Source organism: Aspergillus foveolatus (genome assembly GCF_047715535.1).
Source record: "Aspergillus foveolatus strain CBS 279.81 unplaced genomic scaffold BDW70scaffold_40, whole genome shotgun sequence".
Taxonomy (NCBI): Eukaryota; Fungi; Ascomycota; class Eurotiomycetes; order Eurotiales; family Aspergillaceae; genus Aspergillus; species Aspergillus foveolatus.
Window position 1 is genome coordinate 13,247 of NW_027396104.1, and position 19,939 is coordinate 33,185.

General features: G+C 49.9%; 7 protein-coding genes and 1 non-coding gene across 8 annotated transcripts; 6 read left to right on the forward strand and 2 right to left on the reverse strand.

The window, feature by feature from the left end:
* Positions 1 to 21: 21 nt before the first annotated feature.
* BDW70DRAFT_139995 (uncharacterized protein) lies at positions 22 to 551 on the reverse strand. The gene has a single exon (XM_073737516.1). It carries the CDS (start codon positions 358 to 360, stop codon positions 64 to 66), a length of 297 nt encoding a protein of 98 aa, XP_073594086.1. The 5' UTR covers positions 361 to 551; the 3' UTR covers positions 22 to 63.
* Positions 552 to 581: 30 nt separating this feature from the next.
* Positions 582 to 912, forward strand: BDW70DRAFT_161738 (uncharacterized protein; the record flags this gene model as incomplete). The annotated part of the gene is made up of 2 exons (XM_073741025.1): positions 582 to 810; positions 884 to 912. 2 exons carry the CDS (start codon positions 582 to 584, stop codon positions 910 to 912), a joined length of 258 nt encoding a protein of 85 aa, XP_073594087.1.
* A 6,517-nt stretch (positions 913 to 7,429) lies between these two features.
* BDW70DRAFT_169551 (uncharacterized protein) lies at positions 7,430 to 8,723 on the forward strand (the record flags this gene model as incomplete). The annotated part of the gene is made up of 1 exon (XM_073742710.1): positions 7,430 to 8,723. One exon carries the CDS (start codon positions 7,430 to 7,432, stop codon positions 8,666 to 8,668), a length of 1,239 nt encoding a protein of 412 aa, XP_073594088.1. The 3' UTR covers positions 8,669 to 8,723.
* A 1,338-nt stretch (positions 8,724 to 10,061) lies between these two features.
* BDW70DRAFT_84444 (uncharacterized protein) lies at positions 10,062 to 10,671 on the forward strand. The gene is made up of 3 exons (XM_073745012.1): positions 10,062 to 10,223; positions 10,285 to 10,535; positions 10,600 to 10,671. The coding sequence occupies exons 1-3, from the start codon at positions 10,109 to 10,111 to the stop codon at positions 10,627 to 10,629; spliced, it is 396 nt and encodes a 131-aa protein (XP_073594089.1). The 5' UTR covers positions 10,062 to 10,108; the 3' UTR covers positions 10,630 to 10,671.
* A 4,324-nt stretch (positions 10,672 to 14,995) lies between these two features.
* On the reverse strand, positions 14,996 to 16,159 carry BDW70DRAFT_140013 (uncharacterized protein). Its single transcript, XM_073737517.1, has 2 exons — positions 16,079 to 16,159; positions 14,996 to 15,988 (listed from the first exon to the last, which is right to left on the reverse strand). The coding sequence occupies exon 2, from the start codon at positions 15,948 to 15,950 to the stop codon at positions 15,570 to 15,572; it is 381 nt and encodes a 126-aa protein (XP_073594090.1). The 5' UTR covers positions 15,951 to 15,988; positions 16,079 to 16,159; the 3' UTR covers positions 14,996 to 15,569.
* A 15-nt stretch (positions 16,160 to 16,174) lies between these two features.
* Positions 16,175 to 16,275, forward strand: BDW70DRAFT_t134. Its single transcript has one exon. It is a non-coding gene; the product is annotated as a tRNA-Thr (tRNA).
* Positions 16,276 to 16,590: 315 nt separating this feature from the next.
* BDW70DRAFT_140014 (uncharacterized protein) lies at positions 16,591 to 17,729 on the forward strand. Its single transcript, XM_073737518.1, has one exon. The coding sequence runs from the start codon at positions 17,195 to 17,197 to the stop codon at positions 17,405 to 17,407; it is 213 nt and encodes a 70-aa protein (XP_073594091.1). The 5' UTR covers positions 16,591 to 17,194; the 3' UTR covers positions 17,408 to 17,729.
* Positions 17,730 to 18,440: 711 nt separating this feature from the next.
* On the forward strand, positions 18,441 to 19,560 carry BDW70DRAFT_84500 (uncharacterized protein). Its single transcript, XM_073745013.1, has 3 exons — positions 18,441 to 18,720; positions 18,789 to 18,836; positions 18,907 to 19,560. The coding sequence occupies exons 1-3, from the start codon at positions 18,606 to 18,608 to the stop codon at positions 19,221 to 19,223; spliced, it is 480 nt and encodes a 159-aa protein (XP_073594092.1). The 5' UTR covers positions 18,441 to 18,605; the 3' UTR covers positions 19,224 to 19,560.
* The last annotated feature ends 379 nt before the right edge of the window (positions 19,561 to 19,939 follow it).

A 19,939-nucleotide genomic window follows, 5' to 3' on the forward strand; every position in this document is an offset into this window, starting at 1 on the left:
AATCGCTGCGGGCCGACATGAATTAGTAGAGAAAAAGGAAGTAAAAAATCGAGAAAAATCAAGTCAACCCTTGAGAGCTTGAGAATAAAAATCAAGAAATGATGACGCCCGCCGATCAGCCAAGCGCTCACTCGACAGATCGTAAGCACTGAACAGGGCCATCCCCACCGCAACCAATAGCATGTGACTCTCCCCTCTCGATCCCAGGTTGGCTGTCGCGGCCGCGTGGAATCGCCAATAATGAGCCAACAGACAACAAACTCGCCATGCATGAGCTCCCATCGGCCTTCTGGATCCGACTGGCCCGGTCTGAATGTCGACGGGCCTGCACTGCCTCGTTTCTTGTTTTTCGTCTTTCATCTTTATATTATCGGTCTCCCAGCTCCAGCTCCAGGTCCAGCTCTGTTTCTTCCATCATATAACCATCGACCTCGGTCTCTACACTGCCCCAAATTATGCATTGAGCCAGTCTGCTCCAGCCACCGGGCCATCTACACTCGTTTCCACCCATCCACCCATCTCCCCATTTCTCTCACGACCGACACTATCAGAAAAAAAAAAAAAAGAAAAAAAATCATACAATGGGCCTGAGCAACTCCGCCGTCATCGTCATTGTCATCGTCGCCTGCCTGGCCGCAGTCACCCTGGGCGCTGCCCTGTTCCGCCAGTATAACCCCGCTGAAGGGGGCGTCGTTGGCCAACGGTTCTCGCGCGAGCAGGAGATGTACATGCGATCTGTGCGACTGAAGAATCTGGGATTCAACTACCGCGAGAGTCACACGCCGATGCCGAGAGACGTCGAGTCAGCTAGTACGTGCTACCTGGTGCTACTTTACCTCGGTCGATAGAAACAATGAGTGAATGAGTGGGCTGACTGGAACAGTGACTGCGGATGACTCGTCACGGTATTAGCGAGAAACTGGCATTCTCACTTGATCGATTCCCTACGGTCCCTACGGTTCGGAGTCCAGGCTCTTCGGGCTCTTCAGGCTCTTCGGGCTCTTCGGGCCCTTTAGGCTCTACAGGCTCTTTCATTCTCTATCAGGCTCGGTTCGGCGTTGGCGGATTTATTCTTGATCATATGCCTTGACGGCTTTTATTCTTTTCTTTTCTCCCTTCCTCTCCTCTTTGATGTATTATGATTGTGATGGATGATTTTTAGCGACTGGGTATACCATATGGATATATGATTTTTTATTTGAATTTACCGCATTGCGAGACCAATAATCTATGATCTATCGGGTCAGGAACCAGGTCTGTAAGCCATGGCCATATCACCACTCCCTGACCGCAGCCCAGAGTCGGTTCCTGGGATGGCCAACGGATTTCAGACCGTCCCCTGGAATTGTCTGGAATCTCGAAAACGGCTCGGGCGTCGCGACTCCAATCGGATTGCGCCGCTGGTTTCCTCGTTACCATTTTTATCCATTTTTATGCTTGCACGTGATCTTATGTCTCACCACGGAGCCGGTGGAAGCCGGTGGAACCCTTGCACCTACACCCATGTGCTGAACCGTCGCGGAACCTCGGATGCCCAGAACTTTGTGAAAAAGAGAGAAAGAGAAGACGCATCTGGCCGCAATCGCATCTCGAAACTACCTTGCCGTATCCGATTTATTTGTGACGGGTCTTGCGATCTCTGATCTGTGCGACGGCCGCGTTGGGCTTGAGATCGACGTCGATCCGCTTTCGGCAGCGACTGGTGCTCGTTTGCTTAGCTGCAGATGCTCTTTGTGCATAACCCAGGGTGGACTGCACCATCCGACCAACAAAGTGTTTTTGTCCTTTGACCATCCGGTTTATAGTTAAGAAAAGAGCATCTATCGGCCGGGTAAGCCCGCGCATAGTGTGAGCCAAGTCCTCGGGCCCCTTGCCGAAATGAATGCTGCTCCACTCTTCGATCGATCTTGAATTGGGACTGACCTCCAACGTGAGAGTGCGCCAGGGGATATTTGACTCGATGGGGCATATTTCATCAGTTGCCACCCCATTGATAATAGCGACCGGGGATAGTGATCTCACAGACCAGCAAATAGAGTCAGTAACCGGTCGAAACTCGGTCTGGGTAGACAATAAAGACGAATCTAGAATTTCTCTATCAGCAGCTTGACCTTATTGAGAGGCACTCGCGTATTGCTACTTTCCTCCATCCCAAGGGTAAAACTTCTGCTTTGAAGGTACCGGGTTAAGGACAAATGTCCTTACATGCCTGGGGTTGGCTAGGCTAGGGCTGAAAAGAGAAGAAGCACAAAAAAAAAATAGAAAATGATATAATAAATGAACAAATAAAATGAAAGAAATAAATAAAATAATCCAAAGAAGTAAATAAATCTGTTGATTAAATAAATTCGAGTATTGCTGCTGCTTATTTATCTCCTCATTCCTGGATAAAGCCTTCTGCAAAGCTGGAGAGCCAAGCGTATCAGGGTCCTAGTTGCACGCCTTTGGGTCTAATGTTGATAGCTCAGACCGCAGATTCCTTCGTAGGTAGCTAGACCTAGGTAGCTAGGAAGACTTAGGTTTCTAGTTCGTGATGGGCCAGTCCGTGTGGGAATGATGATTTGTAATGGAATTCATGTTATCCATTTATTCAGCTCATGGCTCCATTACATGACTCGACGTTCAATCAGAAATATAGCGGTTGAATAAAGTACAGAACCGGCCTGCTTCCCGCAGTAAATTTATGACTATCGAATTAAGACAGGCTCTGAACGGTGACGGTGGCAGCGGTCTGAGAGTATTCCCTCTAAAACGAGATTATATGCCGCTTCCATTCCATACCCTCACACACAATAGCCTTGTGGCCATCATGAATCCTTGCACTAATTCCATACATTCTCCCATCCAATCAAGTGAGCGTCACCCCACGATTGGATATCACCCTGCCGGTAAAGACAGCCAACCGAGTCAGATAGAGATTGAGCGGCTGAGCCAAGCCACCCCTCCCTATATCAAAAATCCCCTCATCTATACTATATTTGAGGACTCCGCGCGAAGATAATAAGCGAAGGTAAGACAAACTGAAAAGATAGCTTGGCCGCGCCTATCAGTATAGTGCATTGGCTAGGATTAGAGGGCAAGTAGGACAGAGAAGGGTAGAGAAATCTATTTAAGCACCGTCCTTCCCGGCCAGACGAAGGAGCTCTTCGACCTTCGCACTGCTAACTTAGAGAGCCTCTGCTCATTCACTACAGACAGTACTGTTGGATTATTAAGGGAAAGGAAAGCATTTGACCGTGAGCCTTCCCAAATCAGCTGAAGTCTAGCCATCCACCGTCCTCCCTGGCCGGCGGCTTACATATGAAGTCCACTTAGTGATCGACCGATCCATACCACCTGCATCCAACCCTGAGCTCACCATGATTGTCTGCGAAAAATGCATTGGCAGGGCACCGACGAAGCCGACATATCAGTACTCGTGGGAAGTGCCTGGCGGAGAGTGGGAGCGGTGTGAGATTGACGGATGCTGGGCGTATATGAAAAGGGGAGATGGAATAGTTATTCCTGGTTAAGTTTCTTAAAGGATTTTTGAGGGAGCTGGATGCGGTTATGTGGACTATGTCTCAACGCCATGGAGTGGTATTTGGGTAAATTTCGGTGAAACCTGAGGAAGGAAATCGTACATCCTGTATAATCTCATCAAGGGGAGTTCAGGTAGCGGACTGTGGTTTCAGGTTCTTCTCGGCATGCAAGTAGTTAGGTAAGTATTCCTGAAGAGCAGGGAAGATGTACAATGTCAATGCACTAAGATAATCAGGAGTTTGTTAAGTACTGCCGTCCAAAATAGTATATAGAATACTCTGATGGTGTAAGACGTAGGTGATAACCTGCATCTGGACCGTTGATTGACGCACCAATACCCTCTTTCTGATTACTGTAGTAATAAGGACAGTTCGGGAAAAGAAAGCCCGAGGCAAGATTTGGAATCAGTCGACTGTTGGACAGATATCTATAGGACTAGTGCTCAAGGTAGCCCTATATTTAACCCACGGCGAGCCGAAACGGAGATATCACCGTAGAGAGTGACCACTCATAGTACGCAACATTCATGGATCAAACCTGTCGGGCTGTTTCTGAATCTACGAGCCCTACCCTCGATAATCAAAATACGATGCGAGTTGCTTCAGCCAACCTCCGTCTGCCGAGATATGTTTAGCTTTGCGGTGCCTGGGTCCAGTACTGTTACCACGATAGTCTTTCTGCCATTCCTTGCCCTATGGGCTACGCTTGCACGGGCTGCCACTCTTAATGATGTGTGCACGGCAAAATATGTTGGTCCAAGTTGCCAGCGGATATTGTGTACCCCGCCGCTTGTTTCTTGTTCCTGGTGCCTCTCACTGTATGAACAACAACCTTCAGCCGAACGGCCCGTTCCCGCAAACATCCCTCCAGTCCTTGATCGAGTGGGTGGGAAATGATAAAGTTCTAGTTAATCTGACTGGGACCGTCCTCAGTGGTGACGTTGAAGGCGAAGAGCAGCAAATTTGCGCTTGGCCACTTCGTCCACTATGGTACAAGAGCGGTACGACTATGGAGTGTGAGTATGACGAGTCCTCCCTTGATACGTGGACCTGAAATTTCGATGCTTTTAACATTCCTGTATACTAAACTCCCATGAATAAGTGCAATATAACAGCCAATGAGAGTGAGAAATAGAGTAAAGATTGACCGATCTACGGCAGCGCGGAATAGTATATTAAAGACTTGAAGAGGCAAAGCTGGCTTGTAAATCATTGATATGATTCTTGCCCTGCTTGAGAATGCCTCTTGGGCATCATGGTACCGGTATTTGTAACTAAGTCAAGGCAAATTGAGTGAAATAGTGAGCGCTTTAACAACAGCAGGAGCCAATCATTTCACGGTTACCTCAATTAGGGTCAGGAAAGGAAGGGACTGTAAATAAGGAGCTTTAAGAACCAGGTTTCCAGCTGCTCCCTGCAGCAGCTCTTGCTTTAAAGTCCTTATGGAGGTATTATTCTTTTAAGTCAACGCCCACTATTCCTAATCTTATTACTATTTGTGCCCAGAACATTGCTCTACCTTACCAATTTGTGGTATACCAGCACCACCATTACGCAACAATACTGATTATCTACTCGTCTTCAGAAGACACTTTGTATTGACTCATACTACAGAGTATCTGTTACACATAGTAAAAATAATGACATATCCCTGCTTTATACCTTGACTCGTTAAATCACGGAACAGGGTGGGTTTCTAGGCTTAGCTGATCTGCCCGCGCAGGTTCGAGAATGGTGTCAGATAAGGCCAAGAATGTCTTAGGGGTCGGATTTAAGAGGTCCTAAGGATACTTATACATCAGAGGAAGTCTTGTAGAGATGAAATCAGTATTGTCAACAATTTGACTATCTTATGTTTCAAAGATAAGACACGAAGAACAAAACTAACTACGTGTAAATAAGCATTATTAAATACCATTTGCCTTTACGCCCATCAGTTCCTGTTAGCCTGCTCGGCACATTGGGACATCGTCCTCAGCATCCTTATCTAGCTGTATAGCTTTGGCAGGATATTTACCGGAACATCTCCCTTAGTTGTTGCAACACGGCTGTACCGCATCAGAATCAATGACTGACAGCATCCGTCTTCCTGACAGAATATTCCTAGAAAGTTAGGCTCTTTAAAATGCAAGGTATAAATATAATACTCTGAAGAAAATAAAAATAACTCTTATACTGTTCTGGTAGAATTATCAAGTGATTAAACGTTCTACAAGTACAAGTTCAGCTTAGGGACTGTATCTGCAGCATCTGGCCCGCAAAAGGCAGAATCACCGTTGATCCTAGGAACCTACCAATATGAGATTAAGTGCTAATACCTGTGGGCGCCATCTGGAACAGCGAGCAAGAATGCAGTGATAAGCCCTGTTTCAAAGCTAAGTAGGTATTATTTTCTAATTCGCCTTCTGTAGACACCTCCCGGCAATGGACCAAGTGGTCTCGCACAGCTTGTCGCGGCGAGCTGTTTGCAAGGGAGGAGAGGATACACGGTTGGCCGCGCGGCCTCCTCGTCGGCAATAGGTAGATCACCTGGGTGTAGGAAGCCCGCTTACTATAACGCCGACTATCCTTCATAGGAACCCAGGTCTTGTATCACTGTTCTTGAGGGTGATTGAGCCTTGTCCAGTATATCGAGTACTAGGGATGACCAGCGACAGGCATCAGTCCAGGGCGTGGCCCATACTTCGCTGCCCATAGGAAGACTGGCGTCATGTGCATGGCGCTCACTTTGGAGAGAAGAGCGAAAGTAGGAATAGCATGCCAAATCAGTTTGGATCCGGATATTATCGGCAAAATGGAAGATAAGAAAGAGCTGTGAATTTGTGGAATTGACAAACTGCTCTGAAGGGGCCAGCATGTAATTTGTTCTTGGTGACTGCTGCATAAGCCCAATCCCCAATCATCCAACAGGTGGAGAGCATATGCTCTGATCGAGCAGGGATTATTCCAAAGTGTGTCGAGTGTGCTGGCATCCACCTAGGTAACGGGAACTGCACAGGATGGCGAGTAGAACAACGGCTGACGACAGAATCGACAGTGGACTGCTCCCATGACTGGAAGCTCTTGTGCCAGGGCTGACTTGTGCGGAGCAGTTTGGGGCAAGACGCCCACCTTGCTGCGACGGAGTGCCGGGACGTAGGCATTCAGATTGTTCGACCGACGGCGATGTCGCTGAAAAAATCTGTCCCTTTTCCTGGCGAACGTCACGTATGTATGTAATGTATTGCTTTGTTCTTGGTTCTCGTGATCAACTGTCAGATAAGAGCTCATGAACGGACACTAGGCGACCCGTCCCGGTAATGTTGCGGCCGGGTGTTCAGCTTGACTGCAGAGTCAATGCACAAAAGACACGATGACCGCCCAACCGCCCAGGTGGCCATGCTCGATTGGCCATTGCCCTCTACCGGATCGTTGTGCTTGAAAATAGCCGCCTCTTGCGAGATATGGATCGTGGGGGCGGGGGCCGAACGACTCCACCACTCATGTATGCCATCCACATGCCAACGCACTCGCACCCCTCCACAATCAGCCTCTTGCACGAGTCAGGGGACTAAATGGCGCGAACCGACGCAGATCTCGATTGGTGGCTCAGTAGGTGACCTCTCTGTCTGTCGAAGGGGTCCGTCCAGCGAAACTGACCGCAAGAACGAGGTAGGACACGGGGAAGAACTGCACTCATCCCTGCCACAAGTCTTCTAGACAAATAGACGCACCTAACGGAAGGGATGCGCCCGTCATCTTTCGTGCCAGTTGCGTGCCGCTGTTTAGGATCGCCTAGTATATAGGCTGGCATCTGTCGAGGTGGTTACTACCCCGGTTCCTAGCCTCACCCGGCTCTTCCCATAGCTTTGTTTAGTCAACCTCAATCACCGACACAATTCCGACCACCGTAGTTGACCCGGGTAGCAATGGCGAGCGTCAATGCAGATTACGCGTTCTCGATCGAGTCGTTCATGCACTCCTACCGCCAGGACATCCATCCTTCAAAGCACAGTGCCCGGAAGGTCGCAGAGGCATGTGGCACGGCTCTCAGGCAGGCACAAATACTGCACGAGATATCGCACACCACCATTCCGAACGCTAGGTTGGAGGAAGAGTTGAAGCTACGCGAGAAATTCCGAGGCAAGCCGTATGCGAAGAAAGGCGAAATTGAGACGGATGTCGTTGACTTGGCCACTGTGTTCATCCATGTGCACCTGCCCCGAGACAAGAGCCGCGTTAGAAGAATTCTCAGAGAGACGTTTAAAGTACAGTCTGAACCTACCAGGGCGATAGACGGTGTGGGCACCGAACCAGAGCTAACCAATATGGACGCGGAGTACTACTGGGTCTCGTCGGAAGAGGAGGAAGTGTGGCCTCCGAGGAACGTTATGATCCAAGTCGAAACAGACCCAGGCGACAGGTGTCTGGAGACTCAGCTTGAAATGGGCACATTTCTGTGCAAGTGGGCGGCCATCCAGGGCCGAGAGATGGGCCAAGGGGCGGATTGCGGCGACGTTCGACCACTGTGGGAGCTGACGCACCTCCTAAATTTGCGTTATGTCAATGATTTTAGAAATTTCCTCGCAGACCTTGATTTTTCAGCGGGTCCCAAGAGCGCTTTCGCGCTTCGGGCTGGTGAATTTGCGCCCGGGCTCGAGCTCAGCCTCGCTATGTTCGTAGCCGATTCCCTAATCCGCTCGGCACAGGGGAAGGGGAGGATCCAGGAAACCATTGATATCTGGAAAAGCAGACCCGAAGCAGAGCAGCAAAGGGAGAAGACGAGGATAGTTAGGGATTCATTCATCTGGCTCGTTCGTCTGTATTCGTGGGGCGACGGCGCGGCCGACATGCTCTGCGACGGCCTGAACAAGGAGATGCAGGGTCGGTACCAAAGGGCAATCGCCTGGCTAGGAAAGCCAGCAACAAGAAGCTTCTACAATGGGACTGTGGCGGTGCTCACCGAGAACGAGGCCAACGAGCTCGAGAAGCTGTGGCGCTTGTTTGAGGGTCACCACCGGTTGCCAATGCAATACGTCTTCAACCTTGCGAGGCTGGGCGTCAAAGGCCACCCTGCGCCTTGCTGGGCTGGATTCTACACAGCCGTAGCAGATCTGGATCTCCTCCCAAACTGCCTTGATGACCCAGACGACCAGAGACGGTGGTAGTTTATGGTCAGGTCGGTGCGGAACATGATGTGCCCGTGAGGGGAGGATCAGCAACAACAGTGCAGGGATAAAAGAGAATACCTCAGATACTGGACTGTTAATGTAAGAGGCTTGCCCTAGTGTCACTAGCGATCATGATTGTTATCGAATTCGTCAGGTTCAACTCAGAATAAAAAAGAATTTAGGTGTTTGGTCACCTCGTATCTGACTCACACCGACACACCCTTGTCAGCGAACATCGGCAATGGCTCATAGTCTGGATAGACCACATCAGGTCCCGATAGATGCCTAGCTGCGGCGTGTTCTGGCCCTCCTTTGCAAACATTACTGGCGGACACATGCAATGGCGGCGGAATCCACGAGTTTCCGGTGCGGCCGATCTACCGGAACATCAGCAGCCTGCGTAGGATCGGTGCTCCTATACAGAATGCAGGACGATGCCCAGTCGACAAGGCTGGAATGGTGAAGATCCTCTCTTAGAGTTGTAAATCTCTGCCGTTTCTTCGCTAAGCCAAAGTCAAATCCAAAACCAGGCCTCGAAGCAAGCCCAGATGGCCAATCAGCGAACGCGTTTGGGCAGACCGAGAAGCAAGCCATGGAAACTGAGAGTTGGATTCGGAAGCCACGTTCGAGGTCAACGTCCGTAACTTGGACCTGAGGACTAGCGGTGCAGGCATGCTGATGACTGCTTCCCCGAGCCGAAAGTGGAGAACGAAGCAAGCATGGATTAGGGATTTCAGGCTGTCGGCTGTCTCGATTGGCCGCGGACTGATTTGAGCACGCGTCGCAAAAGTACCCCTAGAGCACCCTGGAAGTACCTTTTGTTGAAAGGTCCATGGCCCAAGGTCTACCTCTTGCGCAAGGCTCTCTCTTTCCAAAAGCAGACCTCGGCATCCAATCCTGAGCTACAATCCCTACAATCCCACTTCAGCTCCGTCGTGTACTCGTCCCACACCTCGATGACTGAAGGCTCGAGAACATGCCGGACCCGCTCACGGGAATTGCTTCTGCATTGGCGCACCGTGGCGGGTGCCAAATTAGGCAAACTAGATGAGAACACTTCCCTTGTCGCTCACTGAGTGTGGACCAGATTCAGTCTCCCCTTGGGGGCTATTCTGGGTCTCTAACTCCCGGGATTCATAAGCTTGTCCCGTCAGGCGAGCCTCTGATTCGCGCTCAGGGCAGCGCTCATTAAATCCCGTTTGTATATTTCTTTTTCTTTCTATACTCTGAGATTCTGAGGTTTGGAGAGAAGATGTGTAAAAGAGGAAACGAGGAAACGAGGGGACGAGAAATTGATTGATCATGATTCCACACCTCTAATCTCCCCTTGGCCAGGTAGGCCAGGTATAAAGACACGCCCATCTTCCCACGTCTTGGGCTCCCACCAACAGCGTCTGATCTCCCTTTTCTGACAATTGATCGCACAATCCGCTTGCGATGTCGTCCGCCGTAAGTCCAGCAGCAGGCCAGCCGACTGCGGATGTGGCTGCCCGACCTGATGCGCAGGCACCGCTCCCAGTCACAAGCCGTGCGCTTCTCGTAAAGCACCATGGTAAGCTACCTTTCTGAGTTGCTTACCCACGGACAGACGTGGTCGCATTAACAGTCGGCAGTTCTTCTACGTGAGTACGATGTTCGAGCGATGTTGCGCACCATCTACGCAGCACGAGGCAAAGAAGGAATCGTGAAGGATCCGTGCTTTCGCGCAATCAATGCGGTCAACGACAGAGTCAGCAAGGATCTCGAGGGCTATGGTTTTAGCCAGAGGGATGTGGACAAGGTTCTTGTGAGATTCTTCTGTTACGTCTTCGAATTGGTGGACCCTGATCTCGAAGAAGCCTGGGATACGTACAAAAAAAAGTCGGTAAGACGCACAACGCCTGGCGAGTCGGGGCATAACTGACCATGGCTTTTTCCTCAACAAAAAGTTCGATGCGCGAGGTCGCTTTGTAGGTTAGGATGGCCCAGAGACGCAAGCCCGAGGCAAGCGAAGGAACGCCCAAGGGAAGCATGGCTAAAAGTTCTTGTTTAATTTAATATCTGCTTGTGGAATCGACACTTAGAGAAAACCTGTACTGACAAATCTGGGATATTTTATTCTATCTTTTCTCTCTCTCTCTTTTTTTTTTTTATATATGTATATTTTTCCCGTTTCTCTCTAACTACTGGCGTCATAATATTCCGCGGCTGACGATTTACCGCGGAATAGAGAATTTCCTTCAGTAGTGCACTTCCTGAAAAATCTTATCTCCGAACGAAACGCGCAGTGTCTAGTTCATGGTCGGTCCGAATCAACCTATTGAATCCTAAATCATCGACGGAGGCCAGAGCTCTGTTTTAAGAAAGTTCGGTTTTAAGAAGGTTCCTGGGGTCCTGAAACTAGCCTGCAAATCGTCGATGATCATATCGAACGGCCCACTATGAGGGCCCACCGGGTGTCTCGTGCCGTCACTGCCAGTCACTCTGAAGAGATCTCTGTTCCGGCCGGTACCTGAGGTGTAACAACTTGTAACAAACTAGAAGCAGGCCACCTCGACAACCGCAGGTTTTCCTGGGCTATCCTGGGCTTGCTCCTTGGCGTGCTCCTGGGCTGTGTGACGTGGAACGAGATCGTTCGGGTTCCTGGACAATCCACCATGTCCATTATCCATTTGATTGGAATTTAATTAAACATTTAACGTTTTTGATAGATCACAGAACTGTATCGCAAGTCGGTCTTGCTCTGTCTCCGGGCCCACACTGCTGTCGGGCTCTTGCCTAGCCCCTCACTGGCTTTGGACTGGCTTTGGCCTGGCTCTGGCCTGGCTCTATCCCCAACTACCCGGCTCCCACAACCTGTTAGCTGGGTCCCTGCCATAGTCTGTGTTTGCTGCGGGGCTTGGAGCTGGCTCTGGCTGCTAGCTAACTTCATCTTCTCACTGCAGTATTTCATACCTTGACCATACAAAACATTTCCAAGAGTTAGATACGTTTGGTACTTGTTTATACACAATCTAGTAGACGCTGGCTTCCCGTGAGAACGTTTCCCAGTAGGGAAGCTCAAAACTGGGAAAAGGCTGTATTTCGGGTATGCCCACTCTGTGCATTTTTTAGGTCCTCGTTGGTGAGCGAAAATACCAAAAGGAATCTTATTCTCAGACGCAGGAACCAATGCATGATACTTGTTTCCTAGACCAGACGTTTGGAGGCCGTGGGTCACCGCCCTCGACGAACTGCCCAACGGCCTCGGAACGGAACCCAGTTGGTCCGGAATTATGCTGTGCATCAGGTGGCTTTGGCTCGTGTGCTGCTCATTGCCGTGTCCTCAGCATTCCTGGATTCGTCGTGTTGCGGCGGCGACCCCTGGAGGGATGGGCAGCCAATCGCCTGGTTGAAAGAGATATCGATGGGGCCCGTACTGGCACGGCTTCGTTGCAGGGACGGCAGCCCAGTTGGTCATATGATCTGAACGTACCCGCCAACAGTACACAGGTTCAGCAGAGCTGGCTGGCCAGGACCTCTCCCCGGAACCGAGCCGATGGTTCGTTTTAGACGGCAATAATACATGCAGGCGGAGATCCTTAATTCAGCCACTAGGCTGGTGAGGTTGGGGAGCTCTCCACTTCCACTCTACGCAGCAGGACCTATCACGTTGGGACTTCCTGTCTGATGAAAATATCCGCCCATTTAGTAGGTACAGAAGTCCAAGCCGCTGATAATGATAATGCGAGACTATGTGACTGTCTTGACCCGGTGGAGCTGATTTTGCCCGATGGGCGGGCGAAGCGCTGCGGCCAGTGGCAGCCTACGGCTGCCGCAGCAACAGCGCGACGCGTTGATTGACCTTTTGTGTATTGTAATAACACCCCCGCAACACTCTGACAAGAGAACAAGCTTGGGAAGATTTCTCTCTTACTAGGGGCTAGTAGCTGCCACCCGCCTCTAATCCGCAAGTGAAGCCTCAGAGACGGGGGCCCACCATCCGCCTCTTCTGGCATTGACCGAGCCAAGTTCTTCGAGATTCTGCTGTATGAAGCGAGAAGTAGCCCGCCGATCTCGGTAGTTCGTCCTAGTGGACTAGCAGGCTAGAACCTCCGTCCACAGGCGACGAAGCGAGGCTGAAGGCTCGTCTGTCAGCGCGTCCTATTGACACCTGGGCCTCTGGCGTCTCCGCTCAGACGCCCGTAATCTCTGAGGATGTCGGGAGTCGAGGATCATGGGATCATTTCCTAATCTGACGTGCTGTGGGCGTCGATCCCTATCTGGGATGTTCCAGAACCTGGATGAAGGCGTTGTATCAGTTTGAGGAAGACACGCTACACCCATCTGTACCTGGAATCCGGTTTCCTGCCGATTTTTTTACGGCATCTCAAGGCGCGCCACTGCATCATGCGACTGCACGATGCTACTGCTCCGTCTCGCTGCTCCGTCTCGCTGCTACGTATCACTATCCTACTGCTGCTCTGCACAGTGATCCAGACCGCCGGAATCAACACTAGATGCCGCCAGCAGCCAGACGATCGTTGGAACTTCATTTACCAACTCCTCGAGCTGAAATTTTTCTAGTGGCTTGTGGCTCCTTGACAAACCTAGATCCGAGTTACGCGCCGAAGCAATGACGCCGTAAAAATTCAATTACTTAATTTTTCACTCTATTTCGCTTCTTTTTGGCAGTATGTATGAATACCTTTGTGGAAGATTATTAGCAAGCCGCCGATTACAATACCACAACCGTTCCATTTTTCGCACAAAGACTGGCCAAGACTAGCTCAGAATCTATTGAATTTTTTGATTACCAGAGATGCAGAGGTTCGATGGAGGTAATTTTGGTTGTGCAGACTGCACATCCAGCTCCTCGGCTCGAGTTGTTTCCGTCCTGGCTACTCGACAGATCCTTGAAATTGTTGTACTCGATCACCAGTATATTTGCTGCCAAGAAACGAGATATGACTGTAGTGATGCGACGGTCAGGTTAATTTGTGGCTGCCATCTGCGTCGAGACGAGTGATAGATACAAGTGTCCAGTGGACCAATTCTGAGATTGAGGTCAAGCCCATGCAACATTCTTGGACTCCTGCATGAGACGTCAATTCTGATACGGACTGTTGCTGCATCTAGGCTCATGCCTCGCGCATGGCATTACTACGAGTTGCTGCCTGTTGCCGCGACTCGACAAGAGAGCCTCATCCGCAGCTACTGCTACCGCACTTTCTGTCGAGAAGCCCGTCAACCTCGTCAGCACTCAGCCCCTTTTCCCAACCGTTTTCCCAAGGCTGTCTGAAATGAATCCTCTAGCACTGAGCCAGTGCGTACGCCGAAAGTTTGATCTGAGAGGATCATTTGGAAACTGCCTTGCAAACCCATCACAGAAACTGCATAGTCTACCACGGTATCCAGGGATCTTCTTGTCCTTCTTCTCGTTTCCCGAACAACAGACTTGCGAAATGCAATGAGGAGGTGAACTCTGTCTGCCCGTCTCTTTATTTTCCTGCCCGGCTCGTGGCCACCCCTGTCCACAGAGGATGGATCCTCTCGCATTTGCCAGGATAGCTGGTCTGCTCTGTTACCGATGTTGCTGTTATTGCTCCTTTTACTCTCATCACCCAAGACTGCTTCTTGGTTTCTCTACTTTCTTGCTGGAACATGGTTCGGGGAAAAGGTAAGAGTTATCAAAAGTCGTTGCCTGGTTGCTCTCCGTTGATTGTGGCTTGTCTTCACAGGAAAATGCATTCTGCGGTTACGGAGCCCAAGTAACTTCTACGTCCGCACCGACACAACGGCCAACCAGCCTTCGACTGCGGAATCAGTTATATTAATTTATTCGTTCTTCATTCAGAGCTGATAGATTCAACCGTCGGACCTCATTTCTTCCATCCTACCGAAACGACATACTGCTATTTCCGAGTCCACATCTCCAATATCCGTCCCTTCCCCAACAATAGCTTCACCGTCTCCAGACCCCTGTGACCGTGTTCGCAGTCACCACAAGTGCCGAGCAATACAGCCTCTCGGGTTCACTGTCCGTATTGCAATTGGAAGCGCCACTATGGTTAGCGCCAGGGGTGCCTTGCACCACGGTAAGCGAGACGATATAAACAGAAAATATGAGGTATGATGATAATCGGCAACCGAACTACATTTCCACATAATATGGTCATATGGGTAGCCTTGGGAAGGTGCGATACGGACGAATGATTCGTGTTGGCGTGGATCAGGACAAGACTCTTCGGGTTCTCCACATCTATGTTTAGATGCGGCTCCCAGACTACGGCCAATCTTTGTGCGTATACTTTCCATCAATCATCTTATTATGAAAGACCCCGAACTCCGATGAAACCAACCAAAAGATGGTGCAGTTGACCTCCGCTAAGAATGATTATATAGACGATAGGCCTTTGATTCGCAGGGAGATGCAATCATCCTGTCCCCTCAGCTCAACAGAGCTCAAGCGACCGTATTTTCATCCCCCAGTCCGTCGCCATTATGGTAGACTAGTCCGGAATCCCGCGATGATTTGCAGGTTACAAACATCAGCTTGACCTAAAGCCGCACTGCCAGGGTGCCTACAATTGATTTTTAGCTCAATATTGGCCCCATTCCCGTATCAGCCTCTAAGTCACAGTTGAATCACCCCCCTTTCCATCTGTCGATGATACTGTTCAGTGACAACATGCCATTTTTCCAGTACTCGTGCATTAGTTGCGCCGGGTCAGCACCATGCTCAATTGGCAACTTTATAATGTCCGGCGCCTGTCCTTCCATCGCGGAAACGAGCGCCGTGCCCCAGGTGCCAGCATACGCATTAACATCGACGCCTCGGTCCAGTAATAGCTAGATAATATCCTTATTCCCTGTTTCAGCTACTGTTTGGAGGGCTGTGCCCAGAACTCAGCCTTGATTTCAGTATCAGCTCCTTTTTTCAGCAGGAGAAGAGCAGCATCGGAAATCCGTAGTACGCTGCTGCCTTTAGAGATGTTTTGTAACAGCCAAGTATTTCGATCCCGGCGCCGTGATCCAGCAAAAGCTGGACTGTAGAGCTGTGGCCACCGGATATGGCGTCTTCAAGGATAGACACCACTAGTTCTCCCGCCCGCCTGTGAATAATGTCAGAGCCGTTGTCTAATAGGAGTTCCACCATCTCATTCCTGCCCTCTCTTGCAGCCTCGGAAAGCGCGGGTCCGTATGCATTGTACGTTTCAGAAAACGGGATCGCTGGTGTGATTGTAGTGGTCCGCGCCATTCTGAAGGAGCGCGCTGGCGGCCTCACGTTGTCGTTTTCGCGGAGGAGATGAAATGTCATTTCATATTCGTTCGTGTATCCACATCGCTCAATAGTACCTGCTGAACCTTTTTTAGCGGCCCAGAATCATGCAGAGCATCAACCTTGATGTTGTTGTGATAGAGGTCGGACGCGACAGGAAAACTGACTCAAAAAATTGACGCTTTTGCGGATTCGAGTTACATACAACCATGGGAGTATAGTAATGATTATAAAGCAGCAGACAGATAGAATAGTCATCAACCGCCCCTATGGCTCAGTGGTAGAGCGCTCCACTCGTATATGATGACTTGGTTATCATACGACGGCAATGGAGAGGTCCATCGTTCGATCCGGTGTGGGGGCAAATTTTTTGTATTTGTCTATCACCTCCAACCTCTTTTACTACCCGCTGCGGTCATCCTTACCTTTTTTATTTTTTTTTATTCCTCTTCTATTCTTTAAGCCTTTAATGTAACCTGTGCATTGGGTTTGCATGGTTTCTGCACCCGTTCTGCCTGCATGGAGGCGCGTGTTTTCCCAAACAATCCACACCGAACCCGACACCTAGGAGATATGCCATAGCAATGCGGGACGACTTTAAGGCCAGGTCTCTTGTTTTTTATCTTTTTTTTTTTTTTTTTTTTTTTTTTTTTTTTTTTTTTTTTTTTTTTTTTTTTTTTTTTTTTTTTTTTTTCGTGTGTTGTTTTCCCTTTCAGATGCGTGAGCGAGTCCCAATGCTTGCTAATACAAGCGTGTAGAAGCGCGCCGGGCGGGTGTTGGTCATTAGCCCGATATATATATATTTGGCCGGTGCTGCAATCCGCTAAACGCCTAAATTTTTCAAGAAATTCGAACATGATTTGCTCTACAACACAGCAACAACACAGCAACAACACAGCAACGTTTATTGAACCGAAAATGTAGAACCAGCAGACATGCTAGTTGGTGTTCCGTACGCTTTCGTGTCCATGAATACCAAAGCGTGACTTGGTCATGGTTACCCAGCTCGTCGCCCTGGCTGATCTTACGAATAGCGGACAAACCTCGCTAACATAGTTCCTGACCCACGAACTTCGAGAACGTGCATGGGAAGTCGGGGTGTACATACATCATCAAGCGTATGAAGTGTTGGTGCCTTACTGGTGAAGGGATGGAGCGATGGGATATGGCAGTTGCGCATTACCCTAATTCTCTGCGCAGCACCGTTTCAGTATTAGGCAACCAATGCTCAAGGCACCGACAACCTGGGCCGTTCTCAAGCCAAACTTAATGCCGCACCAGTTATGCTTGAGTTTGCGATGTCTCGGCTCTTCTACTCCCGAGCTAACCAGGAAACAGTATCCCTGAGATGCGGTGCTCCTAAGCTACCCGATGGGGAAAAGGCTCTGTTCGGAACCTGGAAGTATAGGCTTCGAGGTTGTTGGAAGGTGAAGGAGGCGTTATTGAAGTCAGTGACTGCTGCGCGCCCAGTTTGTCTCGCAGTGGGCCGGTGGTGAGATGGCCAGGGAGTATACTTTCAGAAGACCATATATGGGACGCTGTGTATATACAGCAGTGCAGTGCTACACGACCGGCTTGATATTCATTGGTTTCAGCATCTTGGTAACTCACCAATACTCCCAGTATTCAATATACCTGGCCAAGATATCTTACTGATATTCATCTTCTTGTTCTCTCCACCCTCGAAGTTTTCATTCCTGTCTGGATATGTCCTATTTGGTACTTGCGACGATCGTTGATCTGGCCTATTATTTAGTCACTGCCATATTCCGGAGCCTAGTTGCCGCAGAAGAATCGAATTACCCAAGCTTGCCTAAATTCCTTCTAGAAGTTCTTTTACCCGATTGTCCTTATCTGGGCCCACCCTACTCCTTCCGAATATTTTGGCTATCGGCTGATATTAGATCCACAGCCCGTGACGATCTACGGCCCTGAATTAGGTCTCATTGTAGGAAGCGGATCTTGTCAAGTGCAGGTCCCAGCGCGAAGGTCTCGGGGGATATACTGCACCTTGGTAAATGCTTAGGGCTATCTTACACTGGCCGGCATTGGCCGGCATTGGTTCAGCCAGGGCGGATTATATTTCCACACAGCGGCACTTTTGACCTAGCATACCAATTGTTTCTAGCCGGCCTGGCAGGGGGGCCATCCTACCAACAGAAACAGTTTCCTCCCAAACACGTCTTCCACGGCATCACCAGGTATCCAACGAACCGATCACCGCGATCGCCGGTACCGATTCGCCCCAAATAGCGGTGGATTATGACGCTATTTGACGTTTCTCGGAGAAACAAGAGCCGGCCTCCTGAGTAGTGGAATTTCGTCGGAGAATCCTCAAAATTGGGTAAGATGTGGATTTTTATAGCACGAGTCCACATGGCTCAACGCTGTGTGGGGAACCACGGCTCCATTCCCAGATATTGAACGGCCAGGATCAGGGGCGATCGACGGAACAAAGCGAATGATGTTCAGGGCCGTGGAGTCAACTAGCATTGCCCGAGCCCTGCATGTCTTAAATCGACGTCAATCTGTTGTCCACCGCCGTCAATGCCGGATGTTCCCCCAGAGCCTGGTCGAAGAGTCTTGACGTGCCAGGGCCGCTGGGCAGGGTATAAATATGGAGGACAATACCCTGGATTGGCATCATAACCATTGTCTCCAAAAATCCATCTTTACAGTCTACCGTCTAACAAAATGAAGTTCTCTCTCGCTGCCGCTGCTGCCTTCGTCAGCGCTGTCACTGCTGCTACCCTTCCCTCTGCCTTTACCCTTGTGGCTGATGGCGGAAGCACTGTCCTGACTGACGGTGGTAAGTACCAGACCACTCACCTCTACTTGATGGTCATGATCCTCTCGAGTCTTAACTATCCTTCCTAGAATACCTCTATGTCGGCGGAAACACTACCACCAATGAGATTGCCATCTGTAAGCCTTCCTCTTGTCCCTCTTCGACTCCCCAATCCTCTCCAATTCCCGTCTGACAAAAGTCAAACAGTCCACTCGACCCCTGACACTGGCGCTGTCTCCTTCACCTCCAAGTCCTCCACTCCTACCGGTTTCCAGAACCTCTACGTCGTCGAGAAGACTGTTCTGCCCGTCGGGCTGACCCGGCCCCACTCTGGCGCTCTGCCTGAGGGCGCCAGCATGCTGGACTTTGGCGTCAACGAGGAGGGCTACTTCACCCATGCGGACAAGGACTACTTCGCCATTGAAGGCTATGGCGACAACCCCCAGAAGACCATCTACTGGTACGGAGCGCACAGCTCCACGTACAGGGCCGTTAACCTTTGGGTTAAGGAGTTCAAGGAATAAATGCGCCGCTGATGTGGCGGAATGTATATAGCTGAGACACCTGAAACCCTGCAGTAGTTTCGGGATGTCGGAAATGTCGGTCTGTTGAGGACCGTGGTTGTACACTATTGCGCATGATGCTGAAGCTCTGCTTGAAATCTGTGTCTTAAGAGGGTCAGAGATATAATTCGGCCAGTGGGATTGATCGTACATAGGCTAAAGATACGGCCGGGTCTCTGCTTAAATGTTACCGTCTTCGCTGTATCGCCATTGGCAGCAAGAAGTTCCCGGGATAGGCCGCTCCGTTTGTAGTTTCTTTTGGACTTTTCTCATCCAAGCGTCTTTCGGATCATCTTGGATGCGAACATTCGCTGTTTCGCATCGTTTCGTCTCTTGATCAGTAGCACGTTCGAGAAGATACCACCTTTCCATATAGAAGTCTAGCTGACACTGATCAATATTGGTTGCAATCACCTAAAGCAATCATTTAGAAACACCAAGTAATGATAGCGCTGCCGAATCCCAGCATTTCGGTAAGATGCGGTACCCTCAGTCTAACATGTACCTTCAACACCCGGAGGTCGATCGCCGTCGCCAAATCTTTTAGCCATGACACTCTTTATCAAGAAAATGATATGCGAGTCGGTGTGGTGTCAAACAAAATTGACCTACCATGATTCGTAACAAGCAGATATCTCTGGTTCCATGTGCCGAAGGTTCTTGATCATAGCGCAGGT